This window comes from Ceratina calcarata, unplaced genomic scaffold, assembly GCF_001652005.2.
Source record: "Ceratina calcarata isolate Rehan_Ccalc_2016 unplaced genomic scaffold, ASM165200v1 scaffold78.2, whole genome shotgun sequence".
Taxonomy (NCBI): Eukaryota; Metazoa; Arthropoda; class Insecta; order Hymenoptera; family Apidae; genus Ceratina; species Ceratina calcarata.
Window position 1 is genome coordinate 2,868,009 of NW_017179105.1, and position 21,163 is coordinate 2,889,171.

At 46.4% G+C, this 21,163-nt stretch overlaps 1 protein-coding gene across 5 annotated transcripts in view; it reads right to left on the reverse strand.

Moving 5' to 3' along the window:
- LOC108630703 (CCR4-NOT transcription complex subunit 6-like twin) overlaps window positions 1-21,163 on the reverse strand; it is a 239,120-nt gene that overhangs the window by 8,090 nt on the left and 209,867 nt on the right. For all 5 annotated transcript variants that reach the window (XM_026818251.1, XM_018034135.2, XM_018034136.2 and 2 more), the window contains one exon: window positions 858-926. In XM_026818251.1, the coding sequence (XP_026674052.1) occupies window positions 858-926 (69 nt within the window). The remainder of the gene's footprint in view (window positions 1-857; window positions 927-21,163) is intronic.

The window sequence follows — 21,163 nt, forward strand, 5'->3', positions numbered from 1 at the left end:
CTTTTATACTGTTTAGCACGTAGCTATTTATTATTAGCATTATTCTTCCGTCGTCTGATTTCTTTTTAATTATAGGAAATGCGTTTTTCTAAGGTACATAAACTTTTGGGATTGACTGTATAGCCAATACATCCTTACATCGCCATGGAAATTAAATCGCAGTCTAATTCACGCATTTTTTGTTTACTCGCCCAAATTTCATTGGCAGGCAAAACCCAAATTTCAAGTGCTTCGTTTTCTTGTTCGTAATTCTTAAAACGAGTCGTCGTATCGTATATAAGGAACAAAGATAGCGGGGATTTTTTTTTCTTGATATACAATCGAAAACCGCTATCCGGTCGGTGTCAGACGCAGATTACGATCGGTAAATCGTCGAGATTCCTTTCATCTCGCATTGAATGCGTGGGCGTTTCGCGGCACGATTCCCGCGGAAAGTAGTTGTCAATGGCAGCGGCCACGCGAACCATGGAACCGATGCAGGCAACTCCATTCATGGAGACCTGAACGCGCAGGTAGACACGGGATCTCCGAGGTCACCGATGCCACGACGACCACGACCCACCTCAACAGTCGTCAAACCAGTCCCGGTATACCCAAACAGGTTACTTAATTTACCTCGGCTCGGAACGAGCCACCGATATCAGTTATTAAGATGCTATTCGGTATGATTAGTGACCGTTGATCGACTTTCCGATTCCGAGTAGCCATAAACGTTTTTTATCCCGAGTGGAAACTTGTTAACTAGCGAGCATTTTTCGTTCGGCCGACGCTCGATTTCAATCGATAGGGACAACCGAATCGTACGTAATAATGTAATCGACGAATTAATCAAATTGCGAGAATGAACTCGTACTCACACGTTGGTCTCGTCCTGTTCGGTCTCGTCAATGGTATCCATGGTCGCTGTGGTGGATGATTTGCAGTAACTGTAAGCAAAAACGCGAATCATTAATGACGACGTTGTGGAATACGACCAGTAATTTCGCGTTAGATCGTATTGCTCAAACACGATCCGCGTGCCCCGGTGCATAAAGAAATCGTGTTAAATAGCAGTGTTTCGCCGTTTTAAAACCTTGGAATACCTTTCGAAAATGGTCGGATAACTAGAGGAATGAGTAAAAAAGATGAAAAGGGGGACAGATGTCGTCGGGAGACGCACGCGTGATGGTGCTCGGCCGAGATGCGACGACGAGCGTGTTCCGCTCGTTCTTGCGACGGAACGCGGAGGGCAGAGAAATTGCGGAATACACGAAGAAGTGGATGTAGCGAAGGGCGTTAACGACTCCCCGGAAATGGTGGTAACAACCTTGAGACCCGGAGACGTGACTCAACTCTGACACAAATGGCGGTACATTAGACGAGTGGCTGGCTGGGGCCGAGGCGCGAGGGTAATCAGAATTAACAATTCAAAGCCCCCGACGTTGTACCGGAGCTCGGCGCGATGGGCCGAAGACTGGCAAGAGTGCTCTCTCTCTCTCTCTCTCTCTCTTTCAACTTCTAGCACCGACCGAGCCAGTTGACGGTAGTCATATTCCAGCCGAGGAAGCGAGAGAAAGAGAGTGAGACCTTGCTCCTCTCGTGAGCCGTAATTCGTTCGTGCCGCCGTTCGATGCATTTCGTTTGCTAAATTCGCCTTACGTCGCGTCACGACGAGCTTGTCCCCGACAGAATTCCAACTTTGGCGAACGTTCCGCCGGAAATTGGGCTTAACTTCCTATTTAGTTTTCACGGGGAGTTTCGCAAGTTCACAACTATGCGGTAAGGATCAATTCCAGAAGGTCTGTCCGGGGGGACGTTGGAGAATTTCGCGCGTCGGGTAACTTTCAACTATTTCGACCCGTGCCCGTTTAATCGTGGAAATCGTTCTTTTCGCCAGCAATTAATCTTAATTACCGACGGCGTACGATTTAAATAATATGAGAAAGTAATGGTCGAGTGAACTCCGAACGAGAGAACCCGCGATCGGTGTAAACGATATCGCGGGGCGTTACAACGTTTCAAACCGGAGCAATCGTGAATACTGGATCGCGCTGACTAGGTTATTCTTAATTGCGAAACCGGCAAAGATTCGAATCTCTTTCGTCGTAAAGATGCCTCCGTGAGAGCGCTCATCAAACTAGTTCATTACACCTGCTTCTTCTAATGACTCTCACTTACGGGAATCCACCACGAGTGCGCTGATAATTAAACCGTTTAACGAATATCGTTCGGCGACCTGAATATCAGCCATTGAATTACCTAACGCGGGACGAGAACCAGATTACACGGTCGACGTTCAAACGCGTTTATTTCAATTCCTTTTTTTCTATTCTCACCTGGATTTAATATTATTATTGAACGTACATATCGCGATACAAATTGTACGCTGCACAATATCTTTCTGATTGCTCAACCCATTAGCGTCTATATGCATATGCAGCGTACGTTCTGGTACCAAAGTACAAGTTGGATCGATACACACCATCGTTTCAGACTGTTCTTTACTATGTGAACCATTGATATTTATTTTTATAATGATGGTAATATGGTAAACAGCGGGACAGTCGTGCAGTAGAGTAGCGAAACGTTAGAGGAGCTAATTCCATGTAAATGTACGCAGATACACATAGAAAGGTAAGCGTGGAAATTTCGTATAGGAGCATCTTGTATATCCTGCGAAGCGTACGCACAGCGACAATTACTTGATACGTCGCATTCCACGAAGTCTTACAAACCCAATCAAGATCTCCGTTCCGGATTGGCTCAACGATATCTAACCGGGGTAACCAACAGTGTAAATGAAAGTAGGAAGCGACCGGTCGGTGTGTAATTCTCGGTAGAAGGTGTTCAACCTTCTTGTTTCGTTCGCTTATCGCTTTAAACAATTTTTACAGTGAGAACGTTCGTTCGGGGATCAGCATCGTTCATGGAAACACGAGCCACGAAAAAATGCAATTTAATTAATGGGAAGCGAATTCGAATTTTGGTCGTGTTAATTAACTAAAGTTAATTGCCTGAGAAATGGATTCGCGCTGTAATTAGTTGAACGAGCGTCAACGCTTTAGGTTCTTGGATTTGTAGTTTGATGGTATCTCTCTATTTGGCGGGAATAATGTTTAAAGAAGTCGTTTGAAACGATTGATTACGTTGATTTTGATGGTGCAGGAATTTGGTACGTGCGACGCCAGCGTGTCGACGTACACAGGGGTTAATGGTATCGCGCGTAATGAAAGGGTAGAGAGCCGATCAAATCAATAATTACGATAACAGGGTTACGATAACGGTATCGGCGCCACGTTTCGTCGCATTTGATTTAGAGGTTGACAATTTCCACGCGCATTCCCTTACCCTAATAATAGGCGATCCGACGAAGATCGACGGTACGTCTAATTGAAATTTTCTCCCGACTTTTGCCCCCGCGAATCAGCAAGATAAATTGAGATATTTCTGCTTGTCCAAAGATTGTTCCAACAGTACTCGGCATCGCGATCAAGTGGCACCGGCGTTCGTCAGACAATAATCGGTTGGTTTGCCGCCGGTTAGCAGCCAAATCGGAAAAGTTTCTGCGATCCCCGCGTCGGATGAAGAACCTTTCTTCGGTAGAACTGTCAGCAACTCGGATTAGTTTTAAAGTTGGAGCACGGTCCACCTTTCCTCTGTCCCATCGGTCAAATATATACCTCGCGATGTTCTGATAAACTTTTCCACGGACAACTTCTTCTCCCGTTGTCTCAACTGAATTTACAGTTTGCGCAAAGTAATATGCACTTGAATGCATTCTGAAAGCTGAATGCCAATCGTCAGGTGTCGTAAGTAAGTAAAAGTTCATGCGTTGATCAGAGCACTCCGTGGACCAATCTATTTTCTCATCTCTCCACTTCGCATTTTCCTCTTCAATTTCATTTACTTCTCGCACTGCTCCATTTTTTGTTTTACACCAGCAAGAACCGAGGCGTAAAGCTCGGTATTTATGAGATTACTCTTGAAAGGGTCGATCCATTTTCAGAACGCGGTCTATGGCATACCGGAGCACCTTATTATCTGAAAATCCAGGATACCCCTCGGATAGATACTCTTTCCGGCTATATAGACGTGGCCTTTTTATCGATCTTCTTCCGCCTCGCCCGTTAGGCGTTGTCTCTATTTGCCGTCGTCGTGGCAAGTGTCCACGCGGACATTGAAATTTGATCAGGTGCGAACGTTCAAGGGCCACGTTCGTGTGTACTTGGTTATTTAAACGATTCGCGAGATGGCAGGGTCGTACGAGCGAATACGAGGAACTCGCGATATGTAACATTCTTTCAAACGGTCCCGGACGGGTTGAAAAATTATCGCAGCGCGCAGACCGAGATGAGACGCTCGATCATTCGAACCGATGCAATTCGACGCGAGAAGTTGACGGATGAAAGGGTAAAAGGCGCTACCGTTGTTCAATGTCCTGCACGGAAATCGAACCATTCAAATTTTCGTTTACCCATTAATCTTGCATCGTTTCCACGTTCCGTTACCACGACACGGTATAAATTTGTCGTCCGATAGAAAAATACAATTTACAAATATACCCCGGAGAGCAAAACGTTTATGGTATCGGTTTAAAACTACGATCTCTGCAGATTTATTCATCTCATAAATTCCCAAGGAATCAGCCTTTTTGGCAAATTTTTTTAAGTCACTCTTTGGTCAGGATTTTATTTACTGAAAATACGTGTCGGTGAGAATAATTTAGGAAAATCGGGAATGCAATCGATGAGAAAGAATGGAGGGGGGCGGTGGGTAGGGGGTCCAGAGCGAACCATTTGCATTGAAGTATTGGGAAGGGGACGGAGGGTGGTTGCCTTTATGCGATGCCGTTATATTGTTCCTGGGACCCCTTGACATCGAGCCCCGAAGTGTTTCGCGTGGGTACCTACTACCGAGCCTTTCACGGTTCGAACGTGTGTGCGCGTGAAAATGCTTCACGTACACTTGCATACACGCACCTTAGCCGGCCCATTTCACCAACAATACCGCTGAAAATCGTACGAGTGCTATACTTCAAACCTGAACGAAGCGCTCGCGCCCGTCGGGGATGTACGTGTATATTCCAAGCTTCACCCTTTTGTCGTACCCATTGTTCGCGTGATATACAAGCGCGCAGTTTTTGAAAGCAAAGGGACCCGAATGAATTTTGCAAAAACTACCTTTCGCGTCGTAATCTTGACCCGAACGACTCTCTCTCTGTCTCCTTCTCTGTTATCTTGCTCTCGTGCCAGAAATAACAGAAAATAGATTACGTCGTTACGTCATGAAAGAGATGATAATTTATTTCATACGACTGTTCGAACGCTGAATTATTTGACAACCGTTTCAAATTTTATGCACGAGTGCTGTTTGGTGAAAATGGACTGCGAGGCTACGGTATTCGCGTGCATCGAATTCTTCTGCGACTTCCACGTCGCATAAACAATGCAACAGTATTTGAATATCCATCAAACATACTGGGTGTACGCGAGCAAGAATACGTGACTCATTCCCGACACATCAAACGGACGTCAGGCCTTTATAATGCAGCGGTTTATGCCCGGTGGACGACATTCCTACCTTCGTATGTCAAACTTTATTTCATTTTACTTTTTAATGAACGCACGACGTTTGAACATTCATGGCATATCAAACTGGAAGGAACGAACACAGAATTCCACTTGTACACGGAACATTGGTCTCTACTTTGAGCATAGGCTATTTTTCTAATCCGGAATTATCTCAAGAAATTCATCCGTCGCTGTTTGAACGAGCGTCCAATTGAATCATTCGTCGATACGAACCGACAGTATCACAACGTGTTATTCCCGTATTGTAAAAAATTGTGAAAGCGATAAGCATTATGCGCTCGCGTCGTTGCTAGACGAAATACGTCTGAGTGGTTTTATTCGAAAGCCGCGGCGAAAGGGAGAATGAGGGGAATACAGGGTTTATAAATTGCGTACGCGTTGAACATACTCCGCGCCACATGGTCATTAAGCATTATCTTGCTGATAATTACACGTGAGAAACGACGTTGCCTTTGCGGAGGATCATTGCCTCCCGATTGCGCGTTAATCGTTCCACGGACGGTGGTTCAACGATCGATGTCCACGAAATTGTTTGATTAAAAACATTTTCAGCCAAACAATTCGCACGACTCTTCGAATTATTGTAATCAGTTTTATCATATTATGTTCATCGCCTGGTCAGCGTTCGAATGTGTCGACGCGACAATTAATCTTTTACAATTGATTTTATTAGAACGATCCTTCTATATTCAATGTCGAGTCTTCTCGATTGTATTCAAATTACTCGCGCTTTCGTGAACGATCATGGCGGTAGATAATAATCGTATACAATGTTAATGAGATAGTTAACTAATTTTAAGTAGCTGTAATTGGTATCGCAGAATAGTCTGAGGGGAAACAAAGAAAATGAACAAGCGGGAATAAGGTGAATTCCCCGTGAACGGGAGATAGGATCACGGAAATGGCGGAGCAAGAATTATTCATTGACTTTGCAAACAAGTTGTTGCCCAGCAATTTGTTGCCCGTTTAAGCGGCACGCATTCAAGAAACAAGGTTTGTTCCCCGCGTAAATGCCATCATCAATACTTATTTAGGCGCATTGTGATTTCGTATGGCAAACTGGACGTATGAATATTTATATACGGTTTCATTAAAATCGTGGGTAATTAAATTGTAGCGCATTTATGATTCCGGTCTGACGCGTACCGAGCAAATCTCGAGCGATGCTTTGCCACTAGGCAAACACGGAAGTGGAAAAAATGTCGGAGATTAAACATTTTTGTTGTCGCGCAAACGGTCGCCGTACACGTCAGACGAGGGGATAACAAATGTTACGCTCTTCTTACGAGGAATCATCTTGTTTCTCTTTATCGAGAGCAGAGAGACCGTGCAGGCTAACCCCTTATTATGAGAGGCAACGTTCTCTTTTTAATCTTTTCCGGCTGAGCGATAGCCGGTTTTCACCGGCGGATCCTGTGAAACTGGGACGTGACGCGGACGCAAAGCACTTTCCATTAAATTGCTAATGACCTTACTGGAAGAGGAGTGGCTCTCGCCTGTCGCGCAAGAAATCTCCCGTCTTTATACCAAATCGAACAGGATTAAGTGTAGCAATCTTCGTTTAAAGAAAGGATTAACCGATCTATTCGTATCGAACGCTGACAAAGGATTAAGTCGCGGGGACGACATCGACGGTGGTCCGAACTTACCAAATCGCTAACGTTAAAAAAAAAATTGATGAACGCTGCTACGCGGTGGTCGCCTCACGAGCTAAATGAAATTTTCCATGTACAGTCAACGGGATTTTTTTTTGCAAAAAGTTAAACGCGTCGATTAGAGCTCATTATGGGCAGTATTGCTATTACGTCGATCTCCTCATTACCATTGGTCACTTTCTACGACACCGAGAACGTATGCAAAGAGCGCGAGGGCTCGCGGGTTAAAACGATAATTACGTTAGTACTTCCTTTAGCGGCGTGGCCAAAAGAAAAGCGAAAGCCCGTCGGCGCGTCGCGGCGTCACCTTATGAATACGTTATAATCCAATTTTAATCGTCTCTGCATCTCGCGCATCAGCATATTCAATCTGCCGAGGAAATTACTTCCGAGGCTTGTTCCATGTTCGGGGCGCCGAAATAAAAAGTGAAACGCGTTAATGCACGCGAGACAGCCGGCTGGACTTTAACCGTGGCACATGTGCCGAACATCCTGTCTCGCGAAAGCGAGAGCAGGGTGAAAGGGATCCGATAGGAGGAGGTGCGTCAGGTGTTACATCCCGGCTCGACGTAATCTAATGGATAGAGGTTAGTCGAGGTGAAGCCGAAACAAGTCCGCGACCGCGGGTGGTACGCATACGGAACGCGGAAACGGCGGCCAGCCTCGCTCGCTCGGTTCGAGGAACAACTCTGTTCCAGCCCCGGCATTTCGCGGCCATTTGCATGCCCCGCGATACGTATTTTCATGCATCGCCGAACGGTCGACAGATTAAAAGGTTCACGACCTATCGTACAGAGAAATGCTCACCGTGTATCGGTTGCAGAACCCTTAAGTAACAGTACTCCACGGATGAAATTAGATTAGATTACCGCGAATACGATTGAAACGAGTTTAGGAAAAATGTCTGACCATGTACTGGCTCGTACCACTTAAATTAACGTACAAAAGTAAGATCCTCGTGTCGTTCCGTCGACAGGCAAAATATTGCGACGCCCTCGGACGAGGCAAGGCTAGTTTTTCCAGATTTAATGGTCAATCGGTTGGACAATGCCCGATATGGCATAGCGGCGCGACGAGATTCCGTGCGACAGAAACTCGAGTTTGCAATTAACCCACATAGCATGTAACCACTTGAACGAGACGAAAAGCACACCCTGACGAGGACGTCGCGGTCGCGGACTTCGGTCAAGTGAGCTTTCTGTCACGTTGCACCTCGACACTTGTTCACGTTTCGAACCCGTCCATTAACGGGTCCAGGGAGAGAGAGAGCGAGAGAGAGAGAGAGAGCGAGAGAGCGAGAGAGAGAGAGAGAGAGAGAGAGAGAGAGAGAATTATGCCAAGTTCTCACAATGGGCCGGTCTCTCGCGGCGCGTAACACACGTTCAGAAACCGCCGTCAAAGTACCCGTACCGGCTCGACCTTAATACGAACAGAAAATGGATTGCACTGTCGACACGCTAAACACGCAGTGACAACGGTATCGATAACGAGACTCTTTATTGGATTCGAGGAATACATTGATGAGCTCTGAACGCCGGTCCGAATACGTCGTTACAGGAGGGCTGCAGATTAAATGAGTGTTTTCTGGGAACGGAATCTGCGGAATTGCACGACGCCGCGAACAGTTTCTGACATAACCAGATATTACAGGAGCAAGTTCCATTATTTCACGTTTCACCGCACGTTCATAAGGAAAGACAACCGTTGACCCAGAGAGATTTTCCTTAAACGTCAGGGCAGACTGCCAAGGCGTCTCTGACTTAAATGTAAATAACCGGATCGGGGGATCGAAAGGAAATCGCGGGCAGGATTTCCGAGTGACCTGGTAGGAGAGGTTGCCGACCTCGTTAACGTAGGAGGAGGGTTCGGACCGGTCGCTGGTCGCACGTAGGCAGCGAATGTTTGACTATTACGCTGTCTATGCATAGACGTAAACGCGGAGCAGGTTCAACCTGTCCCGTGTACAAGGCCCGCGCTTGTATGTGTGCACGTGTATCGACTTGCTGACTTGATTACCAGCTAGCACCCTCGGCTAATGCCGCGCGTTTGTTCCAGTTTGTCGCAAAATCGATTCCGCGCTCGTACCACAACGTCGTTAAATTACATCGCGCTTTCGTGTACGCGTTATCTCTCGTCTCGGTTGATCGCAAAATCTAGTCAAGAAGTTTCCCGTAAAATTTTTAAGACAGTTATAATCGAGCATCGCGCGCTCGCGCGCGCGCGCGGTTCGCAGATGAGCAAAATGAACTGCGGAAGGTGAGGAAAAAATACGGACAAGATCGAAGCGGTGATTTCTGCAAAATGAAAGGCATCGGCGGAAGCCTCTCTGTATATAGACATAAGCGAGAACAAACCGGGGATATAATGTTGCAGCTGCAACTTCGGGCAGCGAAATCATAAATTCTCGGTCAGCTCGAAGCTCTCGGCTGCTGCCGCTGCGGCTGTGACGATCGCTCGCCGTGGCTCCTCTCTTTCTCTCGGATGCTCCCCACGTGCGGTCTTCGAGCACCGCGCGGCTTCTCTCCATTAATAATTACAGACGCTCGTGCGCGGTTGGTCCCCCGGACGTTCCTACTATTTATTGCCGCTTAATGATTATTTATTAATCTCGTCTTATCGCTGCTGAGTGTTACGGCTCGGAACATTTGTCGCGCTCCCTAAACCTTTCATCCGTTCGCGCAGCTTTCGCTACCAAATCCCGGCTTATCGCATTTTCTTTATTAACATCCATCCTCGTTCTTACAACGAAAACCGTAGCAGACTTGGCACCATTCTTTTCTCGATAGAATTTCCTCGAGTATTTGTTGCTCGGTGAATCGATGAAATCTTTAGAATCGCTATTCGTCACGCGAATTACTCGGAGGGTAGATCGTAGAGGAGAGGACTGAATTCTACCCTTCGATGGTGACGCTGCGCGAGCTCGGTGTAACTGCGCGCGTATACAATGGCTGATTAAGCCGCTTCGAAGCGTTTACAGTGTCCACGAGCTGGCACTCGGCGCGGAGCGCGTTTCAATCAGCTCTTACGGGAAGGGAAGGGTTCGCCGGATCGACTGGTTGCATCGCCGTCACTCCGTGACGAGACGCGTAAACACCTACGCTCGAATACTGCGCTGATGTTTCAACTAACAGCACGTACACTTCCCCCCCTTCGTACGTCGTCCGGGTATCAATGAACGCAATCGTTGATTTTTTTTCAAACAATTACGATTACAAGATTTAACTATTAAAACGAGACCGACCGAGCCATTCCTCAAACTCTGTTGCCGCATTTTTAACGAGGCATTCCCTCGCGATTGCTTGATTAAAATATTCGCAATTAAACGTCGGCTCGATAACTGGCTAACAATTCGAGCGATAGCCACGGGGGGTTAAATTCGTTGTAAGGATTCGATTGAAATGCTAAGGAAACTAATTATGTAGGAATACCAGTTTTCACATCTCGACTGAATCTCCCCGCGTTATTAAATCCTTTTCTCTTTCGAAGAACAGCGTTTCTTATCGATCGAATTTATCTTCTTTCCCATTCCTCCGGCCGCATGGGAAACAGCGACTCGTTAAGGGAGGAGTGACCTACCTAAGAGGCCGACACACGCAAGAGATGCGCCATTCAACCTTCAGAGCACGTCCTGTAATGAGAACGTATTACGAGCCGCAATAAAATCTATCGTTATCGCGCGGTCCAACGATATCGAGCATCGCGCGCTAAAGAGAGAGAGAGAGTGAGAGAGAGATAGAGAGAGAAGGAGGAGCCGGTCGAGATGCATCGGGAACCGAGCAACCGATAGAGTAAACGGACATTCAAGCCAGACAACGTAAAAGAATTGAAACGCGCGCGGCCTGTTTTAGCAGAATCTGAAATGCCGCGCTGGGATACGTTCTTTAACCGGATATCCGATGCAATGGAATCTCCTCCGCTCCGTAATTCCTTCCTCGCTGTAAATTCTACAATGCAACTCTGAATCCGAATCATTCGCCCCGCCGCGCCGGCTGCTGCAATTTCAAACTTTAAATCGGGCACAATTAAATTTTTCACAATTCGAGACATACCTCGGGCGAGCGCCAGTTCTCAGCGATATTTTAATTCGAGCATCGCTCGTACCGTAAATACGGTGTTAAGAATTTATCGGAATAACTCGTCGGACATATTTCTATCCCTTCGGAGAAAGTCATCGATCAGATTTAAGAGAGCCGCGCAATGGGTAAACCAACGAACGCCTCGTAGTTGAGGAGAAAGTTAATGAACCGAACGGGTAATTGACGGATTTACATAATGGGTAAGACAGGTACCAACGGGGCGACCGTAACGTCAGCTGTTAGATTGAGTAGCATCGCGTTTACATATGCAAGGCTTCACGAAATCGACGTGTATGCGCTCGCACGTACAGCTTCACAATAGCCACGATACTCACGGTAATAAGTCACGAACCACGATCGATTAGACGTAACCCTATAACCTAGTATGCAGAATTTCGCTCGTAGGCGTTTACGTTGAAAAATTTGTCGTAATTTCTTCTTGAAATAAGTCGTGATCGATAACGACGTTACGTTCCTGGTACTCGAATTCCTTCCGTGCCACGGTTCCGAAGGTATTGTCCGCAGAGTAATTTGATTGAGAGAACAAATCGGATTTCACGCGCACGCGGGCAAATCGGTATTCACGAGGGAAAGGCTGAAGGGCACCGCGAAAGCGTCGTCGGTAATCTATTTTCTCTTAGGGCAGGCAGCATTTAAAGCGGAATCGCGGTGGCCGCGCGACAGCAACCGGTTCCGGGCACGCGGTGTCCGGGCATCCGGTCGTTCAGGATCGGTCAGGTGTGTCCGGCGAACACACTAAATCTGCGGGAGTTACGCGGCCGGCGCACAAATAAACGCTCCCGCGGAGATTCATGGAGCGATTCACGGTGACTTGATATTGTTAGGGAGCGAGGAATTATCTCGGGCCGTGAATACGGAATCGGCGCAGCGGCGGCGCGCGGCGTGCCGTTCATCTGGCGAATCCGCGGTTGCCCGGTCGACGCAACGGCAACGCGCGCGTGCAAGAGGGGACACGCTGGGACACGATGCTGGTGTTGCTCGCATCTTGTAATGGTGTATTCGAGATGGTTGTAAAGCTGTCCGCCGGTGGTGGAGCCGCTGTCCACGGAACAACGTTCCAAGGGCCATCAATATCTCTCGTCCGGAGTAACGTCGAGTGCCAGCTCGATGGCCGATCGATGAATTACATCGGTTTCTCTCTGTTAACTACCAACACCGCTTAACCGAATCGCTCCTCGAACTTCCCGTCTACCGATACGATCGATTCGATTTGCGAGGCGAGAAACTCCCCTCTGTCACCGTCTTACCGCGCCCCAGGGGCTGATCAACGATAGACCTCGTCGTACCCCCGAGGTATTCGACGAAATCTTGAAAATTTGTTGCCCGGGGTATTGCCTGCCGAGATCTTCTACGAATTAATCTCCTCTGCTCGGAACGCGATTTCTTTCGCATTCCACCCACCGGTTCACAGCGTTTCTTTAATATCCCCGTGAAGTTACCAACGCCCGATCTAATCGACGCGTGTATTACATTGTACCGGTGTTGCATGGCTATTGCAATCATCGCGAGCGAGAATTATATCGGTATAGTGATCCCGATTGCCGTGTCTCGGTATCGGAACGTATCTTGATTTGAATCGATAGGTCTGCGATGATAGGCATGAAATAGAGGCACGTTCGTTGCAAATAGGAGCACGACGTTGTTGTTCCCTATTCGTTATCTGAGAGGTCGAACGTAGGAAGTAACGTTTTATCGTAGCATTTAATTCCTGGACGTTCCACTACCGCTGAGAAACACTTTTCCGACAATCCAGATGCAAAAACTCATTGCTACAGCAATCGCAACAGAAAATATCCAAGTCGGATCGACTCCTGTCGTGCGAACGGTTATCCGGGAAGTCGATCTATCTGTATAAGTGTCGCGTAACATAGATGATTAAAAAACGAGGACGAGGGACAGGGATCACTCTCGTTGCGAATCGAGTACGCTGTCAGGCTGATTTGCTTTAGCTGGTATGAATGAAGATTAAATTACGATAAGACTTCCTCTTGAACGATCGCCTCCTCCTTCTTTTTTCCATCTTAGATTGGACACGTTTAGCCAACGCGTGCTACCGCCCATTACATACCATGACGAATGGCGGATGATGCAAATTCAAATCGTTTAAACGCGATTCATCCCCGACCCGTCCCGTCACGTCGTTTAGCCTTTAACGAAGTCGCGTTGTTGTTGGATCGCGCGCATAACTTGGATCAGATTACCCGATGCTCCGAATAACTATGTACGTTCTGACTTCTAGAATACCGGGGCAAAACGAATAATCGTCGTTTGGGAGATGTTTCAGTGTAGCAGGGAAAATCGTAATACGAAATGCCGTATGAAACAACAGTCTGTCCGAAACGAAAGGTTCACTGATAACATCCTGACTAATTACAGAATCGACTGGCCGATTATTCGATTTATTATACATATACGCACGTAAATAACTTCCCTCCTGTCCTTTTATGGAAAGAAAGAAAAATTGGTAATCGCGTTACAGAGGAACCTACTACTAGCGACTGACGCCGGGAATTGTGTAAAAAGAGTGTCGTTGTTCGTTACTGTGTCGAAATCGCTTTGCAAGATGGGCAACTTCGTTGTACGCGGGCCAGATGCAATCCTGGGAAACGAAACGCGCACTACACGTACACGAGTGGTCGCGGTACCCGGGTTTATCAGTGAGCGGCGAGTTGACGGTGGAATAAATTTGAATTACAGACACGCCCTGTGAAATTCCGGCACCGACCGCGTAAATTACGTTTACACTCGCCGTGTGTGTAACCCAAGTCAACATCGTCTTTCACTAACTTCGACTGCTCTTCCTTTTTCATCAAACTGAAGTATCCTCTCTCTCTCTCTCTCTCTCTCTCTTTCAAAAAAAAAAAGAATAGATTTTCGTTTTGTTTCCATCTGGTAATGCAGGTATTACGGTATTTCCAAAAGCTTTTAGCTCGTGAAAAGTATAATGGATTTTTCTTGTACGTTCGCCACGTGAAAAATGTTCGAGCGGCAGTGTCCAATTGTTAATCATAAACTATACACGTGTTCCGTTTCGAATACATGAATTTATATAAATTCATGGAATATTTAATCGCCGTTATGAATGTATCATAATCGTGTTCGTTCAGTTTTTGCCGCGGTATCCGACTATCCAGTGGAACGTGAATTCTGGCCCGAACGATCGCATACGTACCGATGCACGGCCCGCGAGAGATCTGGTCTGAGAAAAGGGGGGTGAGAGAGGATATTATCCAATTGTAACGTAGCCCGCGTTCAATCGAGTCAGCCAGGCCAGTTTAACCGCGATTTATCGGCATAATTGATCGGGCCGACCGGAGGGGGAGCGAAACGGGATTGGATCGATGATAATGAGCGGCGTTCGATTTTTCCCCGGTGCCGCCTCGATCCCGCGCCACGGTCGTATTACAAGAGCACTCACGCGATCCGGTGAGATAATTATTGCGATGCGGCATGCGGTTCGTCAAGTCATACGCGGCCAATTGCGTGCAACTTCATCGCGAGTTATCGCGGCAGGGGTCCCGCGACTAACAGAGAAAAAGGGGCGTTATCGTCTGAATGAGTGCGGCCAGGTGTTATTATTCCTCCGCTGATTATTATTCTTATACGGTGTACACGTCCCAGTGGGCGTATCAAAGGACAGCAGGAACAAAAGAGTAGATTCTATGCAAAACATTTATAGTACACGGTTAACGAAGTGCAACTCTGGTATAGAAATTTCTCTTTTCATTAGAATATCCATCCATTATTTGTACTTTTATTGCGTCACAAATTCCCGCGTGATTACTCGTTGGTCAAAGTAAAAACAGAAGTCGTGCCGGGCAATGCTTTACGTATTTTCTACTGGAGTTTGATCGGCGCGATGCTTACGTGGTTCTGGAACGTTGCGCGCGAGTCGAGAAATATTTAATTACTCTCCGGGTGGTAAGGCGGTGGGCGAATAACAAACATCGGGTTAAAGTACTCTCGCCGCTGCCTACGTTGAAGCACCCTGCCCACGATCTTCCTCTGAATGCCCGTACGCGCTGGTTAATTTACCTCCCGAGCGAATTCTTTTTTCGTGGCTGTCGCGATGGAAATTCGATTTACGGACGTGGAACAGCCGGTTTGAACCGCCGCCGTCGCCGTCCTAGTCGTCGTCGCCGGGAACCGATTTTTACGATCGGTCTTTAAATACGTTCGAGCGGCACGGTGATCGATAAAACGGAACTCGAAGATCCCGACCCTCGGCTGCGGTGCTCCGAGCACCTTTTTGCCCCTTTCGGAAGAGTAGACGGTTAAATCGGCGAAAAAACGAGTAACGCAAGGTACTAATCGATCTGGAAGTGGTTCCATTTCCGATAGATTTCTGGCTGGATAAATTATCGGGATAGGAGCGCTTCCTTTCTCCTTATTAATCAGTATCACGAAGACGATTATACGACTTGCACCGATATATCTAATTGATTTCAACCGTATTAAATACTGGCTACGTCAATCGGTAGATTCATCCTTCTCTAGAACGTGTTCTGATCAAATCTATCCTTGATTCAACACGGATTCGAACGGATGTGTGCTTCGCGTGCAGCATCTATGCTCTCTCTGTAAATCCAATCGTTCGAAGAAGTGGAACTTGGCTGAAAATCCACTGCCGTTTTTGCCGGTCGATTCGCGTAAACGTGTTTCGGCTAGGACTCACAAAGGGAATAGGTTCCGGACGTATTCCGATTCGCCGCGGAACGATGTTTTACGCGTTACGGAAATGGGTAGAGGCGGAGAAGAAGCCTCGACCTACAGGGAAGCGGACGCGATGAAGACGAAGACGACCGGGCGCATTGTTTCTGTACCGTGGCGCGGAGAGGAACAATGCAGGGCGCTATCGAACACCCTAACGAACGCCTACCTTAAGTAACTGCGTACACCCGTGTCCCATTGTGCCCGCGTTGACGCAACGTGGCACGAAACCGCGCGTGACTCGCCATTATCGTACGTCTCGTCCCGTGTCCCCGCTTTGCATACAAAAAGTGTGGGCGCATTGTCGGCCAAATTAAGACCGAGGGCGAAATGATGGATTTCCACGATAGCCAGCTGTTCATAATTCGCGATCGAGCACGGATGGACGGTACGTTAATATCGGCGATGAAAATTATTCAAATGAACAGTAATTTATTACACGTCGCGATGGAATAAATTCGTTCAAGTAAAACGGTTAAGTGTTGTGTGCTTTAATCGTTCATTATGCTATGATTATGCGATGGTTAATTATGAATACGCCCCCGGGTGGTGTTTAACGATGCGCGTGTACAAACGATAATTATAAATTGGATGTACGAAGAGACTTGCACCGAAAGTTTGTACGAATCTAATTTCGAATACAATCTTTCAACTGAAAGTTGTACGGGACAGTAAGGGAAAAATAAGAAGATTACAGTTTAAGGAAATGGAGAAAGTTTCGTAGCTTTCGTTGAAATGTCAGACGTCTATAAAAGTGGGAATGAGGGAGGGAAAGCAGAAGGACGATGGCAGCTTTTATCCTGTGGAACGGCCGGGATAAAAGGAGACGAACATTTTGCAAATATAAGCTTTTCCGCAAGCGTAAAAGGCATACAAACAAGCGACGGTTCGTCCTTCCATGTGTATCCTCTTGCATTCTCGTAACGTCGCGTTTCATATTCCTAAAACTTCTCACCGGCCACGAATTTCGCGTGCAATCCAGTTTTGAATAAAGTTCGTCCAGCCTACAAGTAATTAGGCAAATGGAATTGAGATCGATTCACTTTTAAATGATCGATGCGGCCGTGCAGGAAATTTCGTCGAATCTCACATTGCTTTAATCCATTTGCATCGCACCATCGATGTACCACGCTACTTCGATAATCGTAAAAAATGTAATATGAATGGATCGCCGTAACGCGGATCAGTGTAAAAAAAAGATCGACTCGGACTCGACTAGATTCTATTCGTATTAAAAATCGGATTGTTTGAAACGCATTCGCGCGAAATGGAGAAATTGCAACGTTTAAACGTCCCCCGCGAGAAAAGGAATTGTAGAGAATTCAGAAGAGAGGAACATCGCCGTGCAAGGGTCTCTTTGAAAAATCCGGACGCGAAGTTTCCGGGAGTCGAGAGCGGTCGTAGCAAGAATCGCGAGTTACCTCTGACAACTTAACGCCTCATTGTTGAAGCTCAGAATGACAGCCGAGATTCATGAAATTCAATTTGCCCGTGCATGCGGAAGGAAAGTTAGTTTCCCGCGACTATCTCGCTCTCTCTCTCTCTCTCTCTCTCTCTCTTGCTCAACGACTATTTTCTTTATTGGAAATAACTTTTTTCGATTACTCTACGTCAACGGGCGAACTCGTTTCCCAATGTTCCAAGGAAACATCTCTAAAGTTTCGTTATCAACGAATTACCAATAAGCGAACATTTGGCCTCGTCTTTTGCGTTTCGTCGGCGAACAATTATAAGCAGAACGCACGCGGACAATATATTAGTAATAATCCCGTGATCAATGAACGAGTACGACCAGCGAGCAATTAAACGAAAGGAGAAACGAGATCGTCGTCTAACTATGGAAACAAAAGTGGTTACCGTTGATGATGTTTTGTACGAAACGAACTGCGCGTATCAGTGTTCTCGCATGAGAGCCTTTTAAAGAGGGTCGTCAACGTAACGTTCAATGCAATCTGCCAGGCATTGACGACTTCGGGCGCCAGTATTTATACCTATCCATGTGTTTCCGAGCAACTGTCTACTACGGACTGTAATTCCGTGTATCCTGACCGAGTCCCCAATTAATTAACGATCGCTGATCGATGGTCCGTTAACTGAAATGGTTAATTCTGTAGGGAAACATCAGGAGAGAAATTGGGTTTGGTTAATTCGGGAGTGTACTCAGAAAAGCAATAAAATATACAACTTGTCACAGTTTAACTTTAACCGACAACGTGACTATTTCTCTTTCATGCAATCGCTAAACATACGTTGTTTCAATCATTATTCACATCACACATAGATACGTATTTTACGTCCACACATGTATTTTCCACGTTCTCACACCGCAATTATTCCTTTGACGCAAAATCGTACAGAGACAAGTAAATTTGTCAGCAAAATGAGGGCGCATCGTCGCTGTTTCGGCGTTCCTAAAAATGGAATGAATCGGCAAAGTTTCGCGGATGGGAAGAACGGGAACAATGGCGATGCATCGCAGTCAGGGGGTTAAACTTATCGCAGCATGAAGTGGGTACTACCCGATGCATACGTATTCACGGAACGGGACAGAATCATTCGAAGTTTCCTTCCAAGTACGATTGCGGCGGATGGTTTGACTTGAAAGAACATTCAGGTCGGAAATAGGCGACGTTTCGCCCCGAAACGCGAGTTCCGGGTGGGTGGACCACCACCACCACCACTCCGTCCGTGAATGCGGCTGGCACTCGATATCCGCGATGCCGGGGGAAAAAACTGTCGCTTCGTTCCTGTCGAACTTCTTTTTCTCAATCAGCTCAGTCGACAACTCTCGATATTCTCAGTAGATCAGTACTTTTTTCTCAGTTTCACCTCGAACGATTATCTCGGATGTACGAAATGTATGCACAAAGTATTTTAATAAAACTCGAGGTGTGATGTACAGTCAACAATTTAATGTAACGTGTGTAAGAGTATTTTATTCGATCTTCGAATCTCGCATAAGTGCAGGTCTGGCTCATTACAGATGCGTCCGATCGTATCGCGGACTCTGAACGGTGATCGATGCTGCGCGAACCCTTCGCGTCATTGTTTCGTACGAAGTGGAGGTATACATACATCAGGCCGTTTATGCTTCTCGACCTACGCTGCCATTGTCCCGGCGATATATTTTAAATGTCCGCGTGCTCTCGCGTAGGACGTTATTCGATGCTACAACCGTATCAATCAATCTCCTAGTTCGCGCGATTTTTTCCCGGAACAACGCCCGATCCATATTTCACTGGCATGGACCCCTAGAAACTGTATCTTTCGAACACTGTTTCCTCTCTACGTTCCAAATACTGACGTTAAATCCTGTTAGTAGATACAAAATAAGAAATGTGAATTTGGAATCGTATAGCCATCGATTTTATTTTAAATACTGGCAGCGATAGATTTTAAAATACAATGATAAGACGAATCGATGAGCAGCGCGTTTCGGTGAAACCGACGAACGATATTTAAAACTCTTTAAATTCATAAACTAGGAAGAAGTCTTCGGTGACATTGATGAAATTAAGCGTCCCTCGGTAAATTAGAAAAATCGCACGGGCGGAAGTGCGGTAAATTTCCTGGCGGAGTTTTCATTAAAGTTTTTCAGCCACGCACTCGTGATGGAACGTTAATCAACCGGGCAGGAAAAAGTTCGAGTTCACTTTGAGAGGGAAAAACATCGGCCATAGAAAAGTGTCTTCGGGTGGGTATGTACGTTATTTCTTTCAGGACGGTGGCTGAAAGTTTTTCTTCACTGGGTAGGAGGTAAAGAGAGGAAAGATTTTTTCGCGGAAAGTGGCAACGAGCTAAGGAGAACCCTCGACGCGACGGCTGCGGCCATCGCACTTTCATTTTTCCGCCTCCTTGACGATGATCAACGGGATCTTTATATAAGTACACGCGCACTTCATATCCAACGAGTGCTCGTGTAGAACGTGTTTCAAACGTACCGACCTCTTCGACCAAAATTATAACGTTCGCGTCGCGATTATTTTATTCATTTAGGAAACGTTACAATTATCTCGGTGATACGGATGATCGGACAGAGAACGAGACCGATGCATCGGCTCAGAGCAGTCTATTGGCTACATCGCGTAATACCGTGGTACACGTGGTAATACCGTCAAGCAAGAGATAAATGCAATTTGCATCCAGGTCGCGGAACTTTCCTAAATTGTATGACTACGCTTATCGCGACGACACGTTTAACACGATTACGTCGCATTATCATACGCTCGCTCCGAATTTCGTAACGGTTCAGCCTTCAAAAGGCGAACTTCTATTCGTCTCGCGTTCTCTCGATTAAAAAATTTGTGACAAGCGAACAGAGAGGAAGATCGTACTGATGGAAAATCATTTCTAATTCAGCGATTTTCCATGCGGATTCTTTTGGCCGCGTCGAAACGCGAAACTGGTCCAACGTCGGCTCGCATTAGCCGGTCGCCGCCTGTTCCATTTGTCGTACCGGCCGCGTCATCATGAAGTCATATTTCACGACTTATGGTAATTACGATTTACCACCCAGAAGTCACATTCAACTGGACGTGTGCATGCATCCGCCGGCGTGCGAGAGACTCTTTGTCAAACGCCGTGTATATTTATATGTACACGTTGCATACGTTACCTGCGCGCGTGTATTACCGACTGACTCGTCCACGTGCACGAAATTTAATGCACCGACACGGGCGCGAGACGAAACCCCGGATGCGTATTACGGTTTTCAAACGACGAATCGTGCCCATTTGTCGGATCTGACCGCGACGCAAATTGTCATCCGAGTAATAATTATCTCCTCGAGTCCGACGAATAAAATGAACATGATTATTTCTTAAACTGACAATCGTTTGTTAATCAGTTTTGCAATTTTTTCTGGACGATCGAGGGACGGGGAAGCGAGATGGACTCAAGGAACGAATAACAGGATCTCCGTAGGGAACTTTCTCGGTAGAAACTAGGTAGGAAAAAAGGAAAAACGTATGTACGTCAGTTTAACGCGACACGTGAATATCATCTCGTAAACTGTTTATGAAAGAGACGGTGAAAGAAAACGTGGCCCATAAAGTACATACGTACACGAGAATAAAATAAAACCAAGCGTCGCAAATGTTTCCACCGCTTAAGGATGTATTGGGTATATAGT